This window comes from Rhinolophus sinicus, linkage group LG04, assembly GCF_036562045.2.
Source record: "Rhinolophus sinicus isolate RSC01 linkage group LG04, ASM3656204v1, whole genome shotgun sequence".
NCBI lineage: Eukaryota > Metazoa > Chordata > Mammalia > Chiroptera > Rhinolophidae > Rhinolophus > Rhinolophus sinicus.
Genome location: NC_133754.1, coordinates 55,787,490 through 55,812,489, shown reverse-complemented (window position 1 = coordinate 55,812,489; position 25,000 = coordinate 55,787,490). Strand labels below are relative to the sequence as shown.

At 48.2% G+C, this 25,000-nt stretch overlaps 1 protein-coding gene across 1 annotated transcript in view; it reads left to right on the top strand.

Annotated features, from left to right (window-relative positions):
• Positions 1-2,474: 2,474 nt before the first annotated feature.
• RASA3 (RAS p21 protein activator 3) overlaps positions 2,475-25,000 on the top strand; it is a 122,360-nt gene continuing 99,834 nt past the window's right edge. Inside the window, exon 1 of the mRNA XM_019742076.2 lies at positions 2,475-2,632. Within this exon, the coding sequence (XP_019597635.1) occupies positions 2,578-2,632 (55 nt within the window). The 5' untranslated portion in view covers positions 2,475-2,577. The remainder of the gene's footprint in view (positions 2,633-25,000) is intronic.

Sequence of the window (25,000 nt, the reverse complement as noted above, 5' to 3'; positions counted from 1 at the left end):
CTGACCACCTCTATAGCTCTTTGCAGTTCAGGGTACCCAGACTGCCACTCCAGTCTTGCTGCTCACTACAATAATTACACCTACTTTGCTTCTGATGGTTAAATGTTACCACCTGGCCTCTATTATGTCACTGTCTGATCATCCTCATTGTTATCAGGGAGCCTAATGCTCCCTGTAACGGCATCTCTATCCTCAGCCCAGTCCTGCAGTGGCCAGCCCCAGCTGGGGATCTCACCAGACATTCTTCATCACTTTTGTAAATGGAGAGTCCTCTGACTTTCCAAGTCAGCAACTAGGGTTCCTGGTTTTATGGAGTATATTTACTTCCTTGTGCCTCTTCTCAGAGCATTTGAATGCCTTCCTCTGCTGTCTGCCATGCCCATTTGGCATTCCCATTCCATTTAGTGTGCAACATTGCTTTCTACGAACTTCCAAAAGGTAGTTCCAAAATGCACTAGGTAGCATTCAGTACTTGCCAGGGTGCCAAATCCTGTATCATGATTGAATGATCCCATATCAATAAACTCTAACCTGATCTACCTTTATGTTCTGCCTCCCCTGTCCCCAACATTCTTTGATCTAGTTCTGCATTTACTCTCCCAGCTCCCAGCTCCCACTGGCACAGGTTTACCAAGTCCTGAAACTCCTTTGCAGGTAAGACCTTTGTCCCTCTTGAGGCTCAGCACTTCTCCAGCTGGGTGATGCAAATGCAGAGTGAGCTGGAGGTAGGCCCCTGAGGTGTATGCATTGTCTTTCAGAGGTCTCTGCATCACCTTCAACCATAGAGAGTTCTTGCCTTTGTCAGGGAGAGGTGGGACACCTCTTCAGATCCAGAAGATTTAGGGAAATCTAGGATTCAGGATTTTTGAGTACATTCATCCAGATGACCCTGCCCCAAGCCTCAGGGTCTCCCTTCTTCCCAACCAGGGTTCTGACCTTGGTATAGCAACCTTCCTTGGATTGAGCCTTCAACTTTCTCTTTGAGCATTGCTGTCTTCGTGGTTAAGTCCTGGCTCTGATCCGTGGCTTTGTTTTTGTTCTCTGCTTGTAGGAGATGAGAGTGTCTTTATATGGTACCAAGGGAGCCTCTTTTTGTCACACTTTTCTTTAAATTGGTAATCTTTCCATTGCCTTACCCTCAGCACGAGCTATCTGATTCCACAGTTTAGATAATTACTTACTGCCTTCCCAACCTTTCCAATGCCTGAGACACTGCACCAGCCTGTGTTTCCTTCCACAGACTTTCATTCTGGCTCACCACTGCTACAGCATGGCAGGGCTGCTGTGCCACCAGTGATGTGTCAGTGGGCCTTCAGCTCTCAAACCCCATCATAGAGGCTGCTCTTAGACACTCCGGGGCCCACTAGTCTTATGCTGGGTTCCCCTAGATACAGACTCCAAGGCAGAGATCTGCGAGCCGGAGTTTATCAGTAGTGTTCTTAGGAAAAAATCCTGTGAGTATTCAAGGGAAGAAGAATCCAGCAGAGAGGCAGCTTAACCACAGTGCAGTTGCTACGGAGGCCTCAGCCAATGCTCTGAGAAGCTCAGGAGCTGGGGTTGCTATTCGGTTATCCCGACAGACGGCAACAAAGCCTTGGTCTTAAGGGGGAAGTCTGGATGGCACTCAGCAGCATGCACTATAGAAACCTCCCATGGTCCTGGAGTTAGAGACAGCAACACTGGGGTTTGAACCAAGGAGATGGTGCTTTCCTAACCTCCTTGTTAAACCACCAATAAACACCACATTATTAAGGTCTCGAGAGAATAAACTCAAGCAGATGATTGAAGACCTGGAAGGAGGCTAAAGTAGTTAGGGTGAAGAATGGTCCTTAATTCCTTTCATAGGAAGTGAGGATAAGGCAGTGAAAAGAACAGGCCCCTATCTTCATTAATCTTATATACGCAGGAGTGTGTGTGTGTGTGTGTGATGTAGGCTCCTATGAAGACGAGAGGCGGGAAATGGAGAGGAAGTCAGAAGACCTTGAGACAGACAAGTAAATGAGGTCAGTAAGGACCCTGAAAATGCCTGGGGGTCAGCGAGGGCAGACAGCACTTCACTTGGCCTAGTCTCCCCCCCACCCCGCCCCTTGTCTCCATCCCCTCCTCCCCCGTCCGCCCTGTTTCCTCCCCCAGCCCCGCCAAGTATCCCCGGCGCTTTGCCTCCATGCCGCGCTGCTTCTCCACACCCCCGGACCCTCCTGCTGCTCCCCCGCCGCTCCCCGCAGCCCCCCAAACCCGTTTTCTCGGTCCCCTCCCTGCTCCTCTCAGGGGCTTGGCCAATGGGGAGCTGGGGTTGGGCTGTGGGCGGAGCAGTTTCGCTCCCGCCTCCTAGCCCTCAGCCAATGGGTAGTTGGGGGTCGCGCTGTGGGCGGAGCTGTAATGTCCTTGCCCCTCTAAGAGCCTCCGCCAATGGACAGCTGGGCAGGGCTAATGGGCGGGCACATGGGCGGAGCCCTAGGGCGGAGGCTCCCGGGACTAGCCCCGTGCAGGGTAGGGCGCAGAGCGCGGGTACTGCGCGGCCGCTCCGGCTCCGGCTCCGGCTGTTCCGCGGGGCTCTGCGCGCGAATTCCAATCAGCATGGCGGTGGAGGAAGAGGGGCTCCGAGTTTTCCAGAGCGTGAAGATCAAGATCGGTGAGCTCTCGGGAGCCGGCGGGGACGGCGGGGTCTTCGCGGGTCTTGGGGTGGGCGCCCCCAGGTCCCCCATCCGCTCCTGGAGATGCGCACTCCCGGGTCGAGGCCCCTCCCCACTTTCTGGGGATGGTTGGTCTCGAGGCTCAGGGAACGCAGCTCTGCACCTCTCCTGCGCCGCGAGCGGCCCCAAGTTACTGGAGACACAGTGCAGGGGTTGGGGTCTTTCTACGTTGGGGGAGGCGCGGTGCAGGACGCAGATCCCGTACCCGCTAGGGGTGTGTGCCTGTGTGCGTTCCTGTGTGTGCATAAACGAGTGCGTGCGTGTGAGGATTCTCTGGGTGCGTGCATTTCAGGTGCCAAATGCATCTCCCCCCCAGCTGCTGCACCCAGAAACTTCCTTTTCTGGGAATGTGTAAGCTCTTCCACATGTTCCCCCAGGGGTGTGGGGCCGGGTCCTGCTGCTGACTGGTGCCTGTGTTTCCATACGTCTGTGTGGGTGGATGTGTCTGTTTTTGTGTGTGTATAAATCTGTGTGTGCACACATCTGGAGATAAATGTGTTTGTGTGTGCATATGTCAGCGTGAATGTGTGAAGCGCACTGTGGCCCAGGGAGACACTGGAGCCACCCCTCCCCCACCTTCCATTGAGAAATGGCTGCAGGAGGGAGCTTTTGGCCACCAGGGCCTGCCATTCAGGCCGTGTCACCCGGGAGGATTCCGCCTGTCTTGCTGGACTCAAGAGCTGGGGGAGGGAAATGAAATGCAGATTCTGGAGTGGGCTGGAGGGCTATATCTGGACTTCCTGGGTTTATCTGGAGAGATTTGCTTTTTCCTAGTTGTTTTATCTTGGGAGGGTGATGTACAAGTCCCCCGACACCAAAAAAAAAAAAAAAAAAAAAAACCACAACAAAAACAAAACAAAACAAGATCGGTGCCTGGAATGACTGTTACACATTAATGCCATAAATGTGCAGGGTAAGAGGGCAGTTCGTGTCGGAGAGGGCTTCTGAGGGCCCAGAGTGTCTCCATCCTCAGGGGTTCTTCTTGCCTCCCTGTCTCTGGGAGTGCTCCACAGTCTCATCTATTCCCACATGAAAAAGGGCTCCAGGGAACCGTGCCAGGCACCCAGTGACTGTTGAAGTGTCAGTTGTTGCTGACATTTGATGCTGCCTGAGGAATTCCAGCTACCCCAAATCAGCGTGTTGTTTCCTGTCTGCTTTATTTTGGTTTATGGATCATCGCGGAGATGCTGTTGATATTTGGCTCAGAAGTACTGCGGATAGGATATGACAGCACTTCAGCCTTGAGGAGTCTGTCTGGAGATGGGGGGTTTCTCTTGTTTACTTGATTGAAATCTGTTGCACTTTCATACTGAGAGATTCCATCTGAAGTGAGGGCAGGGAAAAGTGCCTCTGTTAGGGTCTCCTCAGCCAAGAACCCTAACCCAATGCCTGGGTCCAGTTGTGTGGCAGATGTCACCCTGGAGGATTCGAGGAGATTGCTTAATCAAGGGAACAGGAGGGTAACATTGGAGTGGCGGTGTGGCTGTGGGGGAGTGTGTCAGGCTTCTGGGTGCAGCAGGCAGGAAAGGGTCTGGGGACTATGTGGTCCAGTCCCAGCACAGCCAGGCTGTCTGAGACTGTACTCAAGGAGGGTTCAGGAATGGTGGTTTGTTAGGCAGAGAGCATTGATTTCTTTCCAGGATAGGATGTGAAACAGTAGGGCAGGGAGACACCCGATGGTCTAGGAGAGCAGCCATGCTGGCCTGTCAGTGCATGCTCGTGGAAGGGTTCTGGGCCCCAACACGGAGGGATCTCGTGTGGAAGGAAGGGGGTTAGAAGACGCTGCTTGGTTAGGTATTCTCTCCTAAAGTGTGCTTCACTTTAAACAAGTGAGAGAAACACCCGCCTCTGCTGAGGATTAGTGCAGTGACTGGAACATCTGCCGTCTCTAACCCCACGTGGGGTCTGGGTATTGTTAGAACCTTTGGAGCCTCCCCATCTCCCTCCTACATTTGGGGGCTATAGCAGTGAGGCAGAAATGCCTGTGCACCAGCCGTCCAACTTACTGGACATGGTTCCATCTCTGAGAAGCTCCTGTATTCTCTCCTGTCAGGGGGTTTTCACCTACAGTGCTAGGCTGGAGAGGCGTCCCTCCTTTGTATTGGGGGGTGTGTGCAGGGAGGTAGGGCCTATACGTGGCACAGACAGGGCATCCTCCTGTGTCTGAGCATGGGCTGGAGAACTGGAAGATGAACTGTGGGCAGGCTGGTTTGGTGCTAAGTCTCATTTAACTTGAGGGAAAACCTGTTAGTAGAACAGGATGACCATGATGCCAAGCATGGTAGGTGGTGTGCTGATTTCTTTCCTTTGCCCTCTGTTTGTGGCCGGTCTTGGCTCTGACTTGCCTGAATGCCCTGAGCTTGAAGGCCTGATGATGAGGGATGCAATAAGTTACATTAGCTTGTGTGAGTGTATAATAGTTGGAGGAGGGGCAGACGTGCATGAGTCACTGCACACCCGGTCACATGCACACTTGCCTCTCCTTGTTCGGAGACACTGGCCAAGCCGTCCATTCATCTTTGAGCCTTATTTCCAGGCTAGCTGGCTGCATGCCCCATGTCTGTTGTTGGCCTGCTGGATGACCCAGGGCAAGTGTCCTCCCCTTTCATAGCCTCATTTTTCCATTTGCAAAATGCAGGCTATTATAGTCTACTGCATCCGGTGGGAGCTTATAAGACAGTGTTGTTCAGGCTTACATTATACCCGCCCCCTCAGTCCTAGAAAAAGACAAAATAAAAAATTCTCCCTAAAGTTATACCAGTAAGCAATATCACTACTGTTGCTAAGAAAAAAGGCAGAACATTTGGGGGGGGGGGCAGATGAAGAGTTTATTAGGTGTGGAAGCCTTGGCTTTTTAGTTCTTAAATAGTTTTGGAAAGCGTGATGGTACTTGGTTTCATTGAGAGCTAAAGTTGGGGAAAATGGGAAGAATCTCTTCCTTTTTTTCTTCCTCCCCTTTCTTTTTTCTTCTACCTTTTGCTGATGAGATAATGCATAAGAAAGTGACAAATAAAAGTGAGGTATTTTTACTGTAAGTATTTTGAGTCCTTGTCTTGAAGGACCTGTTGTTTTCCCTACTTAAATATCAGTTATTTTTAAGGGTTCTTCTGGACACAAAAATCTTAAACATTGTCTACCAGTTATTACTGTTTTTACACCAGTATTTCATGTCATGTAAGACTGAATGCACTTCCTATGAGATGGCTATTTGAGGAAGTGTGTTCTTTTGACTTTCCATGAGTCAGGACTTAGAGCTGGAAAGGAAGCAACTGGAAGATTTGTAGGCGCTGATTGGGGGAAAAACCCACAAGGAGAGCACTTCTGCTGGGCAGTGTTATTTTGGACCCAACACTCCTATAGGCATTGTGAGATAGCTTCACATCCCAGGGATCTTTTCCTTTTTTCCATAATAGTTACTACTCATTTTTAAGTGTCCATCTTATCTCAATAAAAGTGTTTAATTAAGAGCAATATACAAAGGCATTTCGCTTAAGCTAAAAAAATATCCTAGCCTTGCACTTCAGAGTGAGAAAAGCCCTCTTGCTCTGTTAGTAATTTTCATCCTGGGTCTGAGGGTGCAGTTTGGATATGTTTGGTGTGTTGGCCTGTGTTCCTTGCTGTAGGCCTTCCTCTGACCCCATCTCCCTTCCTTCTCCTTGGAGCCGCTTCTCTTGTGCTAACTGGGCTCAGAGCAAGCTCTCATGTTCCTTCTCTGTAAGATTAGAGCGTGTCCACCAAGAAGGGCGATGACAGTCTGGGTCCAGCACAAGCACATTGGAACTGACAGTTCCTCCCATTCAGCAAAATGTGGCCCTGTGTGTGGCCCTGCTCCCGCCTCTCTCCTCCCTCCACCTAGATGCAAACAGAATCACAGAACCAGGAGGTCCCTGGCAGGGTGCCAGGTGAGAGAAGACCAGGGAATGGTGGTGGAGGGTCCCTAGTCTGTGCCTCCCTTCTCTGGCGAGAAGGGGGGCATGGTGAAAAAGCCCAGACCACGGGTCGGGAGCTCAGGGTTCTAGGTCCACTCTGCTAAAAGTGTTATCTTTAACCTGATTTCCTGCATGGGAAACAGTATGTGCCCCTTAACAGGGTCCTATAAGGATCAGATGAGGTGGTTGTCCTGCTTAGTCAGCTAAAATGTTATTGTTAGTGGTAGAGTCTTTACAGGGCGAAGAAGTTGTTTTCTCAATTAGAGAACGTATTTTGTGAATTTCAGGGAGTGATACAAGTTACATTAGCTTGTGTGTGTGTAAGTCCCGCTCTTACAGGCTGGGTGACTTTGGGCAGGTTATTTGACTGTAAGGAGGAGCCGTGCTGGGCACACGTGCTTCATGGCATCAGGGATTTTATATTCTCTTGAGCTTTTTGATGCTAAAATTAACCTGGATATTTTATTAACCGAGCTCAGCTAGCTGCCTGTGCTATTTTTAACCCCTAAGGACTAATGAGCAAAACGGGGCTGTGCCTGGGGAGCAGCCGGGCTCGGGGCCAAGGGTGATTTCAGCCGTGGTCCCAGGTTCTGCCTGGGAGGGGGTGTGGGTTTGCTGTGCGTGTGTGTGGGGGTGGATAGAGATACAGATTTTAAGTATCTAGTTTATATGTATTATCTTATTTTAATTTAATCATTATCTTATTTTAATTTTAACTTAAATGTCAATTCCATGACATTGACATTGAGGAAGGGGGGTTCATAGAGCTTATGAAATGACCTGCCCCAAATCACCCCACCTGTAAGAGCAGAACTGGGATTGGAAAGCACGTTTGTGTAATGCCAACATTCTTATTCTCCTCACCACTTAATACTGTCTGTCTTTTCTTTCTTCATGATCTTGGATTCGAATGGTGGTGGTAATGTTGATCGTTGTGAAGGGCTGGGAAGGAGAGAAGGGGCTACTTTTAGGGACAAGGGGTGGTCAGTTTTCATGATGGGGAGGGAATGGGGCTATTGGCTCCTATGGGTGGACAGCGGGGCTTTGTCACTCTGAGACGCTGCAGTTCCTGACCAGGGGGTGCCGAGGTGGGAGCTGGAGAGGAGAGACATCGTGAAGACGCCATCTGGAACAGAATGCAGAAATCCAGAAATGATTCTTCGAGCAGGGCCACCAGCATATGGCCCCCCTGGCACATAAGGAAAAGGTGTTGGGTAGGTGAGCAGAGGATGGGCTCCTGAGGTGGCCCTGTAGACAATCACTTGACTGGGATATGGCATTTTGTAGAAAACGTTGAGAATTCTCTGAAACTAGTGAGACACTTGAGTGTATAAACACTCACACCTTCGTGAAGGTACTTGGGGAATGAGAATATGGGCGCGTCATATCTTAGTCATAAGTTGTGCACATGTTTAGAAAGGAGATGGATACATTCACTGGGAACAACCAAAAGTGGTAGCTGCTAACGCCTGAGCAGTGAGGGTTGCAAGTCGAACTTCCTGCTTCCAAGTGACCTTGAAGATGGTCAGACTGCTGTGGTCACTCTTGGAGCCGTCAGGCTGCTGTGGGGACAAGAGCCCCTGAGAGACAGCTGAGGAGAGGAGGATGTAAATAACCACACTTGGAATTGGAGACTCAAGCCTGAGTCACGGCCATGTTTCTTGCTAATTCTGAAACTTCAGACAAATCTAAGTTCTCTCTGCCTCAGTTTTTTTTGTTGTCAAAGTGGAGAGTTAAGACCTTTTTTGTGGAGCTTAATGAGCTGGAGTGAACAAAGGCACTTCCACTACTCAGATCTTTATTGATAGGTGTTCTGCTAGTACAATTTAAAGCTATTTGTTATGTTAATTTTGTAACAAATTAGTTCCCACTGGACAAATCCATCAGGAAGAGACAGTTGCACTTGTGTCGGGTGAAGTCAGGCATCCTGGAAAAGCAACCTTGAACCTGCTGTGAAGAGTTTGGAGAAGGGCGGTGTCGCTGTGTGATGCAGAGCTGGGCAATGGACGAAGCGGGGCTCAGGGGTGGCGGATACACAGCAATGAGTGGCTGGAGTGACCAGTGAGGCGTGCAGACGGGCCTGTAGTGTTTGGGTGGGTGGAGTGGTGCACTTCGTGGGGACTTGGCTTCATGGGGACTTGGACATCATGTCCTGCAGGTGCTGGTCACCCCTGGGGGGTCTGACGTGACAGAGCAGATGTAAGACCCCGGCACTTGCGCCGGGGGTCCTCAGTGGCTGTCTGGTGTTCTGCATCCTATGTCAGGTGGGGATTTGTACTCAGCACAGGAAAAGAGGCGCTTACAGCATGACCACATGATCTAACTGGGACCAGGCGTTAGAGATGTCCAGGAACGTTCATTGCAGCACCACCACAGTGAGGAGTTAAATGAACAGAGAGCAAAAGTGAAAACAAAGTAAATGCCAACTGAAAGGGTGATTATATTATGGTGCTTCCACAGCATGGAATATTATACAGAGTTCAAGGGAGTGAGAGCCAGGCCAGGCCACGTGACGTGCAGGAAGTTCCATGGGGTAGGACTAGAAAGAAAAGCAAAGTGCAGAAAGTCTGTCTCAGATCATCCCCTTAAAGAATAATAAAACCCAGATAAATGTGTGCACACGTGGAAAGAAAAACCTACATAAGCCCGTCAGTCGGACTCCCTGTGTGGGGATGTGGAAATGCTTCTGTAGGAAGCGGGAAGCAAGTAAGAAGAAATAAAAGGTCTGTTTTGAAAAAGCAAGGACAATACTATCATGCATGTATGTGAAATTTGTATATAGATAGGTAAATGGAGGATTTAAAACACAACTTTAGAGATGGAAAGAACAACATAGAGGAACCACGGCCCAGAAAGATACAGTGATTTCTTTGGATGGCAAAGGGCTCGCCTGTGCAGGAAAAGTGTGGGAGAGATGGGAGTGGGGCTGCCCTCGGAGTCCAGCAATGAGTGAATAACAAGCTGGAGCCCAGAGAAGCTGTCGGAGCAGAGGGCACGGGTTTGGCTTGTGAGAGGGGCATTGAACCAGCTCAGACATGCAGAGTGGGGTGGGCACTGCAGCTGCTGTGTTCAGGAAACTCTGACACGGGTGAAAGGGAACTTCAAGTCACGTCATCCACAGCAGATGACCCGGTGCTTTCCTTTAAATGTGAGGGGCAGCTTCCAAAACTAACAGTTAACACATTCAAACTTTGGTATAAATGCAAGTCCCGTGATCATCCTTAGAGATGAGGAGATGAGCATCTCATAATTCTTGGCTTCCCAACTCGCTCCAGGCTGGAACCCAGGAAATGGTTCTCACATGAGGGCTGTTGGGTCAAACTTAAGGCCCACCCAGGGATCAGAGTGTCTGGGGAGCTTTGGGTTGAGTGTTTTTATTATATTTTTCATGGAAATGATGGATCCTCAAGATGACCGTGGGATCAAATACAGTGATTCCTTGTTCTATGAGTCTGAAAATACTAGGCATGTTTCTGCACGCAGGGCTGGATTCCCCCGGGGCTGTAGCTCTGTCTGTCCTGAAATCTGGCATTGTTTGTTTCAGTTTTTGAGTAAGCTTGAGCCCCATATCGGGGTCAGTCAGCACCCTGGTATAAGAGCACAGTTGGCAAGTGCTGCATCTCCAACATCTGGAACACGCTGTACAGGTCAGCGTGCTCCTAGGAGGGTTGGGAGGTTGGAAGCCGCACTCAGGGTTCCCCTGTTAATCAGAACCTTTTCTAGAAACAGAACACAGTGCGCTGCAGTCCTCAGTCGGTCGAGGAATGAATGACTCTTGTGCCTGTGTTTTCCTCTTCACATTGTTTCTGTTCCTGTTATCGGAATAATTTCCAAAATGTAAAGAATTGTTCTATTATGGCCCCCAGTTGCCAATGGGATACAATCCAAAGGTAAACAAAGTCGCTGTGTCTTTCTTAGACTCAGGGTGACTCAGAGCCCGGAGACTCGTGTCGGAGGTTCTTTCCTAACCAGCCGATGCCACCCCCTGAGCACGGGAAGCTCAGTGCTTTCTGCTCAGCTGCCGCAAGTGCCCGCTGGTGCCTCCGTCAGCACCAGGACCAGGTCACCAGGCCTTTCCTGAGAGCCGTCGTTCCCTTTCCCGGCCTCGGGGGCTGACGGGGTTCTGGGATTGGGCTCAGGCTTCTGGGTTCTTCAGGACATTTAACAGAGTTGAGGGTGCTAAGTATTAGTGTGTCTCTTTCTGGAGATTTGTTTTTGGACTCATAGTTTCGTAAGTTACAGGGTGGGTCCAAGTGGGTGTGATCTGTGTGCAGGACACTGGAGTCAGGGCTGGTTTCTTTCCTTGTCATGTCCATTATAAGAAGCCACACAGAATAACCCCCAGTGAGCTGCACACAGTCAAGCCTTTTAAATAGTGGTGGATGCTACACATGCCCTGGAATCTTCTCTTTAGCTTTGTTGTGTGTGTGTCTGTCTGCATATGTTATTTTCTTCTGAGGAAAAAGGTTTCGTTTTCCTTTTTAGCTCTTGTGGTTTCTCCTTTTGGTTCTAAAGCCACTCCTGGGAGGTACCAGAATGGCCAGTTTGTTTGATTTTTGTGTACTCTGTCCATTTTCACTCTGCCAGATCAACCATTGCCCAGGGAGCCATGGACATCCTGAATGAAACAGAGATGGCTCCTGTAAGACGTTGTGCCGTCAGACTCTTGTACAGATGCGATGCAGGGCACCTCCCAAAGTCACACAGCAAGAGAGTTTGTGACTGCCTAAGTTATTCTGTGATGAACTTGTAATTACCCAGGCTCACGCTCTTCTGTGGTTAGCGAGGAACAGCCTGCTGCTTGGGTGTGTATCAAATCACTTCCTCAAACAGGAGATAGCTAGCTTCCCACCCGAGGCCTTCTCCTTCTTAGTGAATCTTGAAATGAGCATTTATGGGACTTAGCAGAGCGACACCTTCACATGAACCTGTGGTCCTGGAGGGGCAAGGGCAGCTGGGGGTTAGAGCCTGCTGACCCACTTCCCAGCTGAGTGTCTTGAGCTGCCTGGAAGGCCTGAGCAACTTCACCTGAGACTGTGATTCAAATGGAGGGTCTTCAGCGGGACAGACAAGAAGGGTTGGAGTGGGGCATTTAAACTCGGGCATTCAGGAGGGTGGTTCAGCCCCAGGCCCCCAAGCCTTTGGGCATCTGCTTGTGTTGGCCGAGCTAAACAGGGGCTTTCCAAGGCTGGGATAAGACCGTGGTATAGGGCTATTAGCAGAGATCCAGGACTATAAACTAGTCCCGGAAACTCTATCAGTGTATAGACCCCAGGGGACCTGGCCAAGCTGGCTTCTTGTTCAGAGGTCTGGGTGGGATGCTGTGACTGGCTGGTTTTCCCATGGAGGGGGGCTGGGCTGGGGAATTCCAGATCACTGGGGGCTGGGCAGGCAAGCTCAGCCTTCTCAGGAGGCCCTGCTGGCCTGTCCTGGGGCCAACTGCCATAAATGGTTTTTACCTTAAGATCAAACAAGTATGTATTTTATCTACATTATAGGGATGAGTTTCAAGGGCAGTAAACTCTTCCTATATGATGTTCACATGGAAAATACACACCACCCACATGCAGTATGTCCAGGAGTTGGTCAGGCTCACAGGAACGAAGTGTTCAAGGTCTCCACTCCGGGCTGCACCCTGTGAGGCAGAGGGTTTAGTTGATGGAGAGGGTCATTCATCTTTACTTTCTTACTCGGTCTCCGCTTGCTGTCCACACACACATAAGCACATGCACACAGTACACACGTAGGTACACACACAGATGCACACACATACACAAACGTGCACATCTGCACACACGGGCACACAGAGGCACATGTGCACACATGCATATATACACAGGGCACACATGTGTACACACAAATATGCACACAGGCATGGGCACACACACCCACACATGCACACAGGCTCAGGGGCCTGTCTCAGGTAGAGGTGCACAATGCTGTGTGCCCATGTGGTGGTGGGATGGAAGCGTAAGGGAGGCTCACAGCGGCTGCTGCTGGCTGTTTCCGGCTATTTCCCGGTTGCTGAGATTCCTGGCACCAGGGATCCGGCCTTGGGTCTCAGAGTAAGGTGTGTGGAGTTTAAAAATGCTCCCTGTTTCTCAAGAAAGCCTTAATCTTTTTTCGTCTGTCCTACATGGCAGAGGCTGCAAGAGACACTGCAGATAGTCACGTGGCTCGTGGTCCTGATCCCCAGGGGGTCTGTGGGTGTGTGTTTGGGAACACCTGCAGTCTGAGAGCCCTGGGGGCTGCTTGGAGAGGCCCCTACTGCCTGCCCTGGGACCTCGCTGCTGTGACACATGCCTTTCCACTTTCTATGATTTGAGGACTTTTTCTGTAATTATTTTTGATTTTTTAATATTTTATGTTTGTCAGAAACATTTCACTTTTTAGGCCGTCCCACAACTTGGGGTTTTTCTTATAGCTTTTTTTCCCTATTTGTTTCTGGCCTGTTTTCTCAGTTGGCTGCATTCAGGTGGGAGTTCCCAGTCTTTGACCAGCTCCAACGACCCCGGGCTGGGCTGGGCTGTAATGCTCAGGAGAATATACTGGAATTCAAGTGAGGGGGATGTTATTCTAGGGAAAATGTGAAAAGAAAACCACTGCAAACATTGGACGTGTGCTGTAGTCCGTTAGGCGTGACCAGTGGCCCTTCCCTCACGGAAGTCTGCTCCTTGCAGGGGAACTTGGTCAGGTGACAGTAAAGGGAAGGCAATCCTTGGATGATTCTGTAGGTTTTGATGAGAAGTTCCTTCCACATGTTAATTTGAGGCAGACTCAGAGGAACTTTGTATATGGGCTGTTTTTCATACCAGGCTTTATTGGCGTAAACCCTAGGAACTAACTGGCTTGCTTCTGTGAGACCCCCCAATTTGGCAGCCCCAGATGGCTGATGCCTCCCTGGAAAGGGGGAGGCCTTGCCTGGTGGGATTCCTTCAGAGCTGGGTGGGCTACAAATGGCTCAATTGTCCCCTTGCAGTTGCAGTTACATGGTGATGACTCCTTAAGAAATCATGGGAAGTTATGGTCAGAAGACCTTGTGCGGCTTCCGGAGCCCCCCCAGCTGGCTCCGTCCATCCTGAATCTGTGGCATTCCTTTCTCTGTTCATCATTTCCTGCTCCGCTTAGCTCTGTGTCAAGTATTTGGAGAAAGAGTTTCTCAGTATTTGGACTCAAGAATGTGTTTATACATGTCCTGACTGGAAATAAAGGGTCGCGTGAAAAGAGAAAAACCACTTGTCATTACGTTTTTGCTCAATATCTTGATTTTCTATTTATTTTGTTTCATAAAGGGTATATTGCAGTGTTCTGTTCAGGGCAGCCTTTCTCTCTTCCTTGTACCCTTCTTGGACAAGCAGACGGTGTTGTCAGGGAGCTGAGGAGGGAAGTCAGGAGGGAAGAGGAGGGAGCAGGCAGAGTGTCGCATCCCCTGGATTAGAATGGCCTTTTATTCCTTTTTCACCCGATCATTATTCACTGTAATCAGTAATGATTTAGTTCTGTGTCTCCTGTTTTTTTTTCTTTCTGGAACACCTGAGCGGTGGTATTACTACTACCCTCTCCTTGGCTCTGCTCAGCTTTCCTATTGGTCGCTGCACTAGAATCTGCTAGTTTTGTGAATATAAGAATATTGGTGTTTTTAAAGTAGGATGTATGTGCTAATTTTCAGTGAAGAGGGTCAGGTAATGGCCTCGCTGGGTCACTAATCTATCACAGAGTGGCGAATGGTCACCTGGCACATGGATCTCCAAAGCTCTGCCTCTTGCTGTAGAAGCTAGTCCAGACTTTAGTATCACCATGGCCTAAAAGTGGTGATGGCATTGTTTTTTAAATACAATGTTTCAGAGCTATGAGGGGAATTTTTATATGCATCTAATTGGGGAAGTATTGTGGCTCGTGTAAATATGTGAAGATTTTGTGTGTTAAGGTTGGGGGTGGGCCAGGATAGGGTAGCATTCAGAAGTCAGTGTAAGATACGCAGATGACTATTGAGGGTCGCCACAAAGCAATGGCAGGAACTTGCGATTGACTTGCAGCGTTAATCGCAAATATAGTTGGGAAAAGTTCGTTTTCAAAAGCTCTTCTCCTGCTAAAAAGGATTCCAAATCACACAGGCTGACCATTAGCTGAAGCCAGCCCCAGGGGACTCGGACGATTACCACTGTGTTTCCCCTACTTGGATGCCACCATCACATGCTGCACGTGGACCTGTAGAACCATAAACTGGGGATTAAAAAGGACACAAAGAAAATGTAGGCCTTGCCTTCCAAGGTGTTACAGCCTAAAGGATAAACAAGACAAACTTACTGACATAGTCATGTATGTCTGGGAATAGTAACTGGGTCTTACGGAGACGCGCTGTCCTTTGTACTCAGGCAGATTGACGTGGCTCTAAGCTGCTCTTCCTATTCTCCCAGGAACACACAAACACGCACTGCATGCAATGTATTTTCCAAACCAGAAAATTCTCAGCAATAACAAGCTATATATGCAGAATTAATTTTTAATTACATAAAGTGGCCCCCGCTGAATAAGAGCAGCACTTTTGTCATTAGAAGTAAATTAAACATTAACTCAGTGTTTTACCTATTCTAAGGTTTCATCTATTTTTTTGTTTGTTTGTTTTACGAATTTTTATAAGAATTTATTTGTGGCAAACTGACACGATAATGGCAGGGAGCAAGATCTCAAATGCTCATTGTCTATTCTTAGGTGCAATTTCCCCACGTTTTAACAGCTCTGAAGAAGGGATGCTGCTGACCCGCCCTGAGTCATTGTTTCCCCTTTCTTAGTGGCAGGTGACAATGGTTGTCTTACAACAGAGGCTTCTTGGGTTCCTTGAAAGGTGACATTTTCCGTGGAGAGCAGAAGTAAGGAGGGCTAGGGTCTAGATTAACAGGATGGCAGGACTCTATTTTGTATGTTTATGTTTATGTGTGTGTTTCATGGTTGTAAATTACCTTCAGGTAAAATAGAGCCTTTTGGACATGGGCTGGGGGGAGCAGGCCTGACTCAGGGACCCAGCTTGATTCATCAGGTTGCCCTCCAAGGGGACCCCAGGATGTCGCCAGCTTGACAGCTTGTCACCTGCTTCCGAGCCCGCGTGTTCTCTTCATAGATAGCGTCTTGCTGCTTCTTTAAGCATGCTGTTTATGGCTTTAAAAGTAAAATATTAACCAAGAAGTATAATCACACATATAAATCGCCGTTTTGCTGAACAGGTATGTCTGTAGCAGCAACACAGTAACTAGGAAGCTGTGTGTCCCTGTGGAATGCAATAGAAGTAGGACATAGGAGGTGTTTCTGACTCCTGGGCTAGTTACAAAGCATTTAGTGTAGTTAAAAAATTCATACAAAGCTGCGTGTGTTATGGAAGAAACTGGAAAAACAGCGGGCCACACCACCTCATTTGGACTTTAGGTAACAATTGAAATTCTTTAGCATGTTGTTTTGAATTCTGTAAATTTTTTTCTGGATCATTCTATGGTTTTATCTCTATGGCACAAGGCTGTTTTGACAGGAAGTGGGTATTAATGAATCAATGAACTATTTTAGAAACTATAGGAAGTTATCTTGTGATGAGCCTGTACTTAGAGCACACAGGGCTCCCCAAACTCTCCAACACAGACACTAAAATACAAGCATTGCTTTTGTGTGCTGAGCTGCCTTGCACAAGCTAGGTGGGGGTATAATTGCTCTAACCCCCAGCTGTCTTTCTTGCATCCTGGGTGCCTGGTCATTGAGGCACTATAGTCCTATGCTAAGTATGGCCAGGAGACACTAGAGAAAACTGTTACTTCTCTCAAAGTGTGACAGGTCTCTAAATATTAGGTCACTGGATGCAAGTTTGAGTTACAGATTATCCCCTAGCAAGGGAAGCCTTCAGTGGGCTGGAGGTTTCTGTAAGTGGCTAGGCCTTGCCCTCTGTTTCCTGTAGCAGTGACCTATTCATTGAGCTGGGCTGCGTGCCCGAGGTGCTTTCTGCACAAGGACACCAGCTGAGCAGGAGAATCATACTAGTTTAGCTCCCTTCTCTACTCCTCAGGATTAATTGGGAGTTCTGGATAATTTCATTGGTGAGTTAGAAAGCCTGCCTTCTCTGTGCACATGGAAATAAATGGGGCTGCTGAGAAATCAACACCAAACAAGTTTTGGAGGGAGTATGTTTAAACTACTCCCAGGTTTATACTGAAAACTTGACCACATATTATTAATGGGTAAGAGTAAACAAAGATTAGTGAAGGGTGAAGAAAACCAAGTTGCTTTTATAAGTAAAATGCAGTACACAATCATGTTCCACTCATTTTGGCCTGTGCAGTTTAAAGGCCAGCCAAGAATAGGGTACTATATTTTCAAAGGTAGAATGAGGGTCCTGGCTCATTTTGCTCCATTTAGCCAGTGAACGGCTAGGTTTTGTGGCTGGACCTCACATGTTGCCAGAGCTAGGAAATGCTTACTTCTCTGTCTCCTTCTGGCCAGGAGCGATTGGTGATTACCTCATTTCATTCCCATCTTCCCACCCCTTTCTCCTCACCCCCCCCTTACGTGTGCAAGGCCGAGATGACACAGAGTCCTTTCCAAGACAGTTTTGGACTCAAGTCTAATAAAGGAAACCCCAGGAAATCCAGAATAGAAAGTTAGCACATGACAAGAGGAAATTCATTTGAAGCTTCACAGATAAATTTGTGGTTTGGCTTTCTAATATCACAACAAATGTCAGCACACGGTGTCTTCAGGTGGCCCCAGCCCCAGACACGGTGCATGCTCAGTGCATTGTAATCGCCTGAAAATGGGTTGTGGAGTACATTAAGGAATGCTGTGCAAGCTGACAAATCCGTAATACATAGAAACTGTTTCACCATCTTGAAATTTGGGTAACAAAGGCTACCAATCTGGTTTTCTCATTAACGTGTTTTCCTCTTTTATAGAAGTTTGTCAGTTTGCCACTTGGTTATTCCAGATGGGGTTAGCAGGGATCTGCATTACCTTTCAAATCTATTTATTGGATGTTTCTTTTGTTCCTTGTCACTGCTCTGCAGTCACAAGTAATGTGCCGTCTGTCTGTCCAAGTGACGTGTCAGGTTGTCGCTGAATGCTTGGCAAATGTGTGGGGCTGTGCCGGGAAGACCCAAAGCCACAACTGCTGGGTTACGGTGTCTGGTGTGCTGGGGACGGGCCAGGACTGGGGGTGGAGCTCTGAAGCCCCACCGAGGAAGGAGATGACTTCCATGAATGAGCTCTCTCCGTGAATAGCTGAGCAGGGAAGGAAGCTGCCTCTGGGTCCTGGAGTTGGTGTGGCTGTGACCCAGTGTTGCTCATGTGGGCTGTCCCAGGACCACACCTACCCCCTTCCCCTAGGAAAGGCTTCCCAGTGTGTCCCTCTCTCAGCTCCTCGCTAGCCTCCTCCAAGAAAGCCTGACTGTCCTCTGGCCTTAGTTCCTCCCTGTGCCCCCTTAGCACCCCTGCTCTGTGCCTCCCCCAGCTCCCTGAACCCCTCCAGCTCCTATCCTATGCCCTCCCAGCCTGCCTTCCTGTCCCTTTGCATGTCCCAATCCCCCCTCTGAGGGACAGGTTCTCCTTCCTGCTGGGACTCCTCTTTGAAACCCATTGCACACAGCCTGGGCTCCCTTCACCTCAGCTGTCGTTAAGGGAGGAGGCTGTTGGTTCTGTCTGGAGGTGGGAGCTTTGCCATGGCAGGAAAAGCTGACATGCCCACCGTCCCCTCCTTGAATTCTTCCCCTCAACTTGGCTCTCAGGTGGGTTCCCCACACCCACAGCACCACCTGGGAACTTGTTCGATGTGCAGATGTTCAGGTTCCACCCCAGACCTACAGAATCAGTAATCCGGGCAAGGCCTAGCGGGCTTTGTTTCCAGGGGGTTCCCAGAGCCACGGAAGTCTGGGCCCCTGGGCTAAGGCACGCTGTTCCTTTCTAGCTGAGCTGAGCATCCAGCAGCGCTTCTGCGTTGTCATCAGTGGAAAGTGCTCCTCATCACGTGCTTTGCTCTCACTCTGAGGAGATGGGTTCTTACTTTCCTGGGTGAAAATCCTCCATCCACTGCCACGTTCCGGCTCCCGCAGGGAGAGATGGCCCAGCTCAGCTGCAGCAGCTCAGGATAGGAGCCCCTTACCAGGAGCCCCCTTTGGGGGCTATGCCAACATCCATTAGCAGTAGATGGAGGGTTTTGTGCCCTTATCTGTGCTGGTCTGATTACGTACTGGCATTTGCCATACAGACTGCCCGATGTGCTCCAGTCTTTCATGCCCGGTGGAGTGTGTGGGGCCCAGGGTTTACAGGACAGGGTGGGACAGTGCCACATACCCGACCACACACAGGGGCTTGTCTGCTTTATGCTTTTGTTTCTTCCACTAAAACCCCCACTCCCTGCTTAACCTTTGGAATTAAAGGGTAGGGTGAAACCTGTACCTCTTCCAACAGCATAAATGGAAGATATTTTAAGTTGATCATGTTCTATTTGGAATTACTGCTGTCATGTGTTGTTACCCCAACCACAATTTGGGATTTGACAGGCCCCTAGAAGTACCGGCTTTGCTCAGATTGCATCAGGGAGAACTCTAATTACTGACCTTGGATGGAGGTTTATGTACTCTGTTATTATGTTTGAGGTTTTTTGACCAGCTTGTGTGATTAGAGGCTATTTTGGAAAGTTTGTCACATATGTAGTTGAAAATACTGAGCCTTCTTCTTATGTGTGTTGTGGAGAGGCTGGTTCTGCGTGGGAGTGTGGGGTGTGGGAAGTGATGCTTCTCTCCTCAAGACAACAACCTACTAGGATTTTGTCTACAGCACATTTGTGGCATCAACAATTTGCTGTTCTGTATTATAGTTGTGATTGTTTCACCTTGAGCAGCCCTGAATGGTGATTCATGGCAGCCTGATGTCTCTCACGGTGGGAGTCCCACGTTTACAGGCTCAGCGCCAGAACCTCTCCTATCAGCCCTATTGGCCGATCAGTATTTTAGGGCGGATTTAAACTATTGCCAGACAAGCATCAACCAGGGGTCGGTTTGTGAGTTATGAGAGGAGGACGTCCCTGTGGGGTGAGGCCCTATCCAGGCCCCCTTGGGGCATGTGGGGCGAAGTGGCTGAGGGGATGTGTCACATGTGGTGCAGGGTGCAGGCCCATGCTGCCAGCCCCGACAGAGTGGCTGACCTGTAGTGTGAGAGAGTCACACTCAGACACACTCTGTAGTGTTCATGTGCAAAACATGTTGCAGGACCACTTAACCCAGCACGGAAGCTGCTGGTGGCCAGTCAGGCCGTGGTACTCAAGCTGGGTGCACAGTGCAGTTCCCTGGAGGCTTTAAAGCGTCAGTGGTTGGTCCACTGACTGACCCGATTCCATGGGTCTAGAATGGGGTTCCTGCACACTTTCACAGCACCCTCCTCTGGGAGTGGGGGATCTAATCTCTGCCAGGGTTGAGAGGAGGAGGAATAAGGCAATGAGGGTGGAATGGGGGGGTCTTCTGCCATGTCACCCTCCCCTGGTCTCCCCTCGTATTTCTGCCGTAAGGGTCTCCGGCACAGATGCTCCTCATTCTTGTCTCCTAAGGATTGCCAGCAACTGTTGGCTTTGAGCCTTTTGGGTGCCGTGTGTGTGTGTGTGTGTGTGTGTGTGTGTGTGTTTATAAAAGTAAATGTTTTCACTGAAGAAGGTTTGGGGAATATAGAAAAGCAAAGTTAGAATATGAAAAATTGTAATTGCACATGGGGTGCCTTTTGCATGGGTAAACCCCAGAAACTCCCTTTCTGCAGGCAAGACTGGACTGTCACTATGTCTGTGGCTGGTTAAGACATGGGGCACGTTTATGGGATACCTGCTGCAAGGATGCTTTGAACGCGAACATCCTGTTACTTCAAATCTGTTAGTCCTGTGCTTAAACTGGAGGGTCCCCCTTTATCAAAGAGCACGGTACATGGAGCTTGTCACGTTCTCTACTTTGGAAGCTGGAGATGGAAGCATTTAGAGATTTGAGGGCCTGGTCTCAGCAAGACCTTGGTGTCGTGTCAAGAGGACAAGTTTAAAGTCAGATGGTCCCAGGTTCAATTTTAGCTTTGACGTTGACTAGTTGCGCACTTTGAGAGAACAGTAATGTCACTTCTCTGCCTGGTGTCCGCACAACCAATCTCCTTGGGAGATAATGGAACAGGAGGATCGTGAGTGTAAAGTGCCCAGGTTTGTACCGTGTAAAAGTCGGTGGGCTTTATCCTGTCATCTTGAGCTGTCATGGGTTTGGGATTATTTAAACGTGACTGGAGTGTAGACTGGTGCTGAGCTTTGGAACTGGTGTTGGAGACGGGAGGCCGTGAGCAGGGTTCTAGTGTGGACGGATGGGGAAGAACAGAGAGGTAAACGGACTGAATTAGAGACCTGAAGGGAGCGAAGAAAAAGATGCTTGGTGCTGTTTACATGTTTCTCAAGATGAGACCGCAGTGCCAGTGGTTTGGACTGAAATAAAGCCAGCTGAACGTCCCATGACCGAGATGAGGTTCTGAGAACTCATTTGTCAGGCCTGGCTCTGTGCTGCCTCTTGTCTGACCCCAGGAATTGACAGTTTCTCAGAAAAGTTTCCCTTGGGAAACTCTCGGGATTTTGACCGTGTTGAAGGTTGTAAGCATATGGAGGTGGAGACCGCGTTTGGTTCTGAATCTGGCTGTGCTCTAACTCTCCACGCAGCCCCTCGCCCGTTGCAGCCCCAGCGGCCTCCTTCTCCTGAGCTCTAAGTTGAATTGCTGCCAGTTGTGTTATTGTGGAATACCTCTCTGATAAATTGAATATTCATTCACTGTGATAATTTAGTGGAATCAGATTTTGACGGAAAGACTGTAATTTACTATGGAGACGTTTGGGGACAATTTAGAATAAGTCAAGCTGAATAGTTGTTATTGTGATTGGGGTAATCATTGGCTCAGCGCTCTGTGGATCCCAGCCCTCAGAGTCAGGTTGTACCCCGACAGACCAACACCTCTCTAGTCTTGATCCTGAACGTACGCTCAGCAGGTGTTGTTATTCCCTAGTGTTTTTGAGCAAGAAAGCTGTATGGTGATGACAGTGATTGTTCAAACTCTTTGTCGGGTGGTGGGGGGTTGAGTGGGAATAAAAAGGCTCAAAATTGTTATTGTTGACGGTTTACTCTGTGAGTGTGCCAGGAACCATGGCTTTCCACAGGCACTATTGTCCCCATTGTACTGGCAAAACTGAGGCTTAGTGGGCGAGAGACTCATACCTGATCTGAGATGACAACGGAGGAGAGCAGTTTGACTGGGTGCTGGGCCATGGGTGTAAGCCTCTGGTTGAGAGAGAACTGTGCTTGGCTCCATTCTGGAAAACTCAGCAGTAATTTGAGCCCCTCTCAGATGACATCAACGTTCATTCTACCTTTGTAGGACCTGGCTCACCCTCTGAGCCTGGAGCTTTGAGCTTCCCGGGGAGGACTGAGACGCAGGTGGTGGTGGCCAGGACACCCTTTCAGCCAGAAGCGGAGCTGCCACACGCAGCTCCTGGAGGAGCCCTGAGGAGGCCCCGCTCCCTGCCCAGGTGGATGTCCAGGTCATGGGAGGCCCAGCTCCAGACCCAGCCACGTGGGGAAAAGGAGCCCAGGTCTCGAGGGGCATGAACATGGGCATGCAAAGAAATAGCCTTGCATGCTTTGTGCTGACGTGCGATGCTGACATTCAAAGAACAGGTTATGAGGATGGAAAGTTAAACCCCTGGAATCATGTTATAAGAAGGCAGAGTACAAAATGTTACATCTACTCATCAAAGGTGTGTAAAAAGTATCAGAAAAACATACAGGGCTGTGCTAGGGCCCTAGGCTTATGTGTGATTTTTCCTCATTTTTTTCTGTATTTTAGATGTTCTAGGCAGTCATTTTACACACACACACAGAGTTAGCTGTTGCCTGTTTCTAATTCAGGCCCCTGTGCAAAACATTTGGAAAGTTCTCTCTGCCCTTTGCCACCACCTCCCCTGACACCCCCACCCTCTGCCCTCTGACCTCACCGCCTTTGTCTCTGCCTGGCCTGACCTCCATTCTTTCCATTCCTCTGCCTCCTGGTCCCCTGACTCTTGCCTCCCAGGGTTATGGCGACGAGGGACTGACAGAAGGTGGCTCAAAGTACTTTACATTTCTTAGACATAATGGTAGAAACTAGAACTGAGGATTTTTCTATGAATTTAATAATTCATGGAAAATTGTGACTTGCCCCTTGATTGAATTACAGGCCGTCTAGACCAACCAACGGCTCAGATTCTGGAGGCCAAAAATAGAAGTGGTGGGGAAAAGGAACAACTTTGTAAGGATAAAAACTCAACATGAAGCTGAAGTGAGCGAGTTTTCATAGGTAAACAACTGGTAGATCCAAAACTCCAAATAGAGCTGACAGAAACAGTATAGCAAGGCCAAGTTTTGCTAGAGAACTTTCTTTAAAGTTACGTGTTTTAATCAAGCAGCAGTAGTGTACTTTAAGAGGGGTGTAGACAGTTTAAATTTAAATTACAATAAATTAAACTATACACATGGCAGAATAGTATTTCATTGTGTATATAGAGCACATCTTCTTTATCCAATCATATGTTGAAGGACACTGGTTGTTTCCGTATCTTGGCCACCATAACTAAAGCTGCAGCGAACATTGGAGTGCATATATCTTTACAGATAAATGTTTTCAGATTTTTTGGGTATATACCCAGGAGAGGGATTGGTGGGTCATATGGTAATTGTATTAATTTTTTGAGGAACCTCCACACTGCCTTCCATATACACAATGGAATATTATTCTGCCATAAGAAAAGATGAAATAGTCCCATTTGCGACAACATGGATGGATCTTGAGATTATTATGCTAAGCAAAGTAAGTCAGACAGAAAAAGTCAAGAACCATATGACTTCACTGATATGTGGGATGTAAAGCTGAAAGCAACAAAGTAATAAGACAAACAAATAAAGAAACAAAAGCTCATAGACATAGATAATAGTTTAGTGGTTACCAGAGGGTAAGGAGGGAGGGAGATAGTAGATGAAGGTAAAAAGGATCAAATATATGGTGATGGAAGGAGAACTGACTCTGGGTGATGAACACACAATGTGAGATATAGATGATGTGTTACAGAATTGTACACCTGAAACCTATGTAACTTTACTAACCATTGTCACCACAATAAACTTTAATTTAAAAAAAAAAAGAATACATGTGGAATTTTCAATGTTGGTTTATTAGCTGTAGCTAGACTTTAAACCAGAAAAAGTTTATTCAGAAAGTGTAAGGGCCAGGTGCCTGCTTTGTATATATGTTAATACGTGGAAATAAGATTATAACTTGGAGACTAACAAAAGTGACACAGTTGTTAAATAGATGTTTACTTATATATATCATCTTTTAATTTATGTAGTCAACTTTTTCAAGTGTTAAGCAGGATATTCTTAGGTTTCTAATAGACAAATCATATAATTGAGACTACAGAAGCAGATCAAAATATATATGGGAACCTGATGGCATTTTAGTTTACTGAGGAAAGGGTGATACCTTGAATAAATGGAGTTGGCTTAATTGTTTATCTTGAAAAAGAACTACTTCCTACCACACCATGTACAACAAATTCCATATGGATTAAAAGTTACAATGTGAAAAAATAAAACAAAAATATCAGGAACATTTTGGAGAGTATTGTGAATAACCTCTGGAACGTGGGAGAACTTTCTAAGTCATCAGTCAATGAAAAAGCTGAAGAGGAAACGACAGCAGAATTGATTACATAAGCGTTAAACATTTCTGTGTGGCAGAAGACACTAAATGACAATTGGCAGACCTGAAGGAAATGTCTGTGGCACACATTCATGACCAACCTGCTCACAGTAGACCCGGAACGCTCACACACTAGGACAAACCAACCATCGAGAGGCACAAGGGCCGTGAAACGACAGAAGAGGAAATACACAATGTCCCACCAGGCCCACCACCACTAACCAGGGAAGGGAAGTGCAGACCCCCAGCAGCGACATTTCTCTGGTATTGGGCCTGCACCCTCACCCCTTGGAGTAGCTGTGCTCTGTCCCCACCAGAGAGTCAAGTAGCCTCCGTGTGGGAGCTGTGCCCTGGGCTGCCAGGTGGCAGCAGCAGCTTGAACTTGGTGCCGGCAGGTTGAGTTTTCAGAGAGCAGTTGGGTGAATACATCTGTGTTTGTGCCTTCATCCTATGGAAAACACTGGCTTTCTTACAAAGGACTGAGATAAATCCATAGGCAGGAATACACTTGTCATGTAGTAAAGAGAAGCTAGTCGAAGAGTCGTATACAGTATGATCCTATTTTGGTAAGCAAGTTCAGAACTCCACCCTCCCAGATATCAATACATTTAT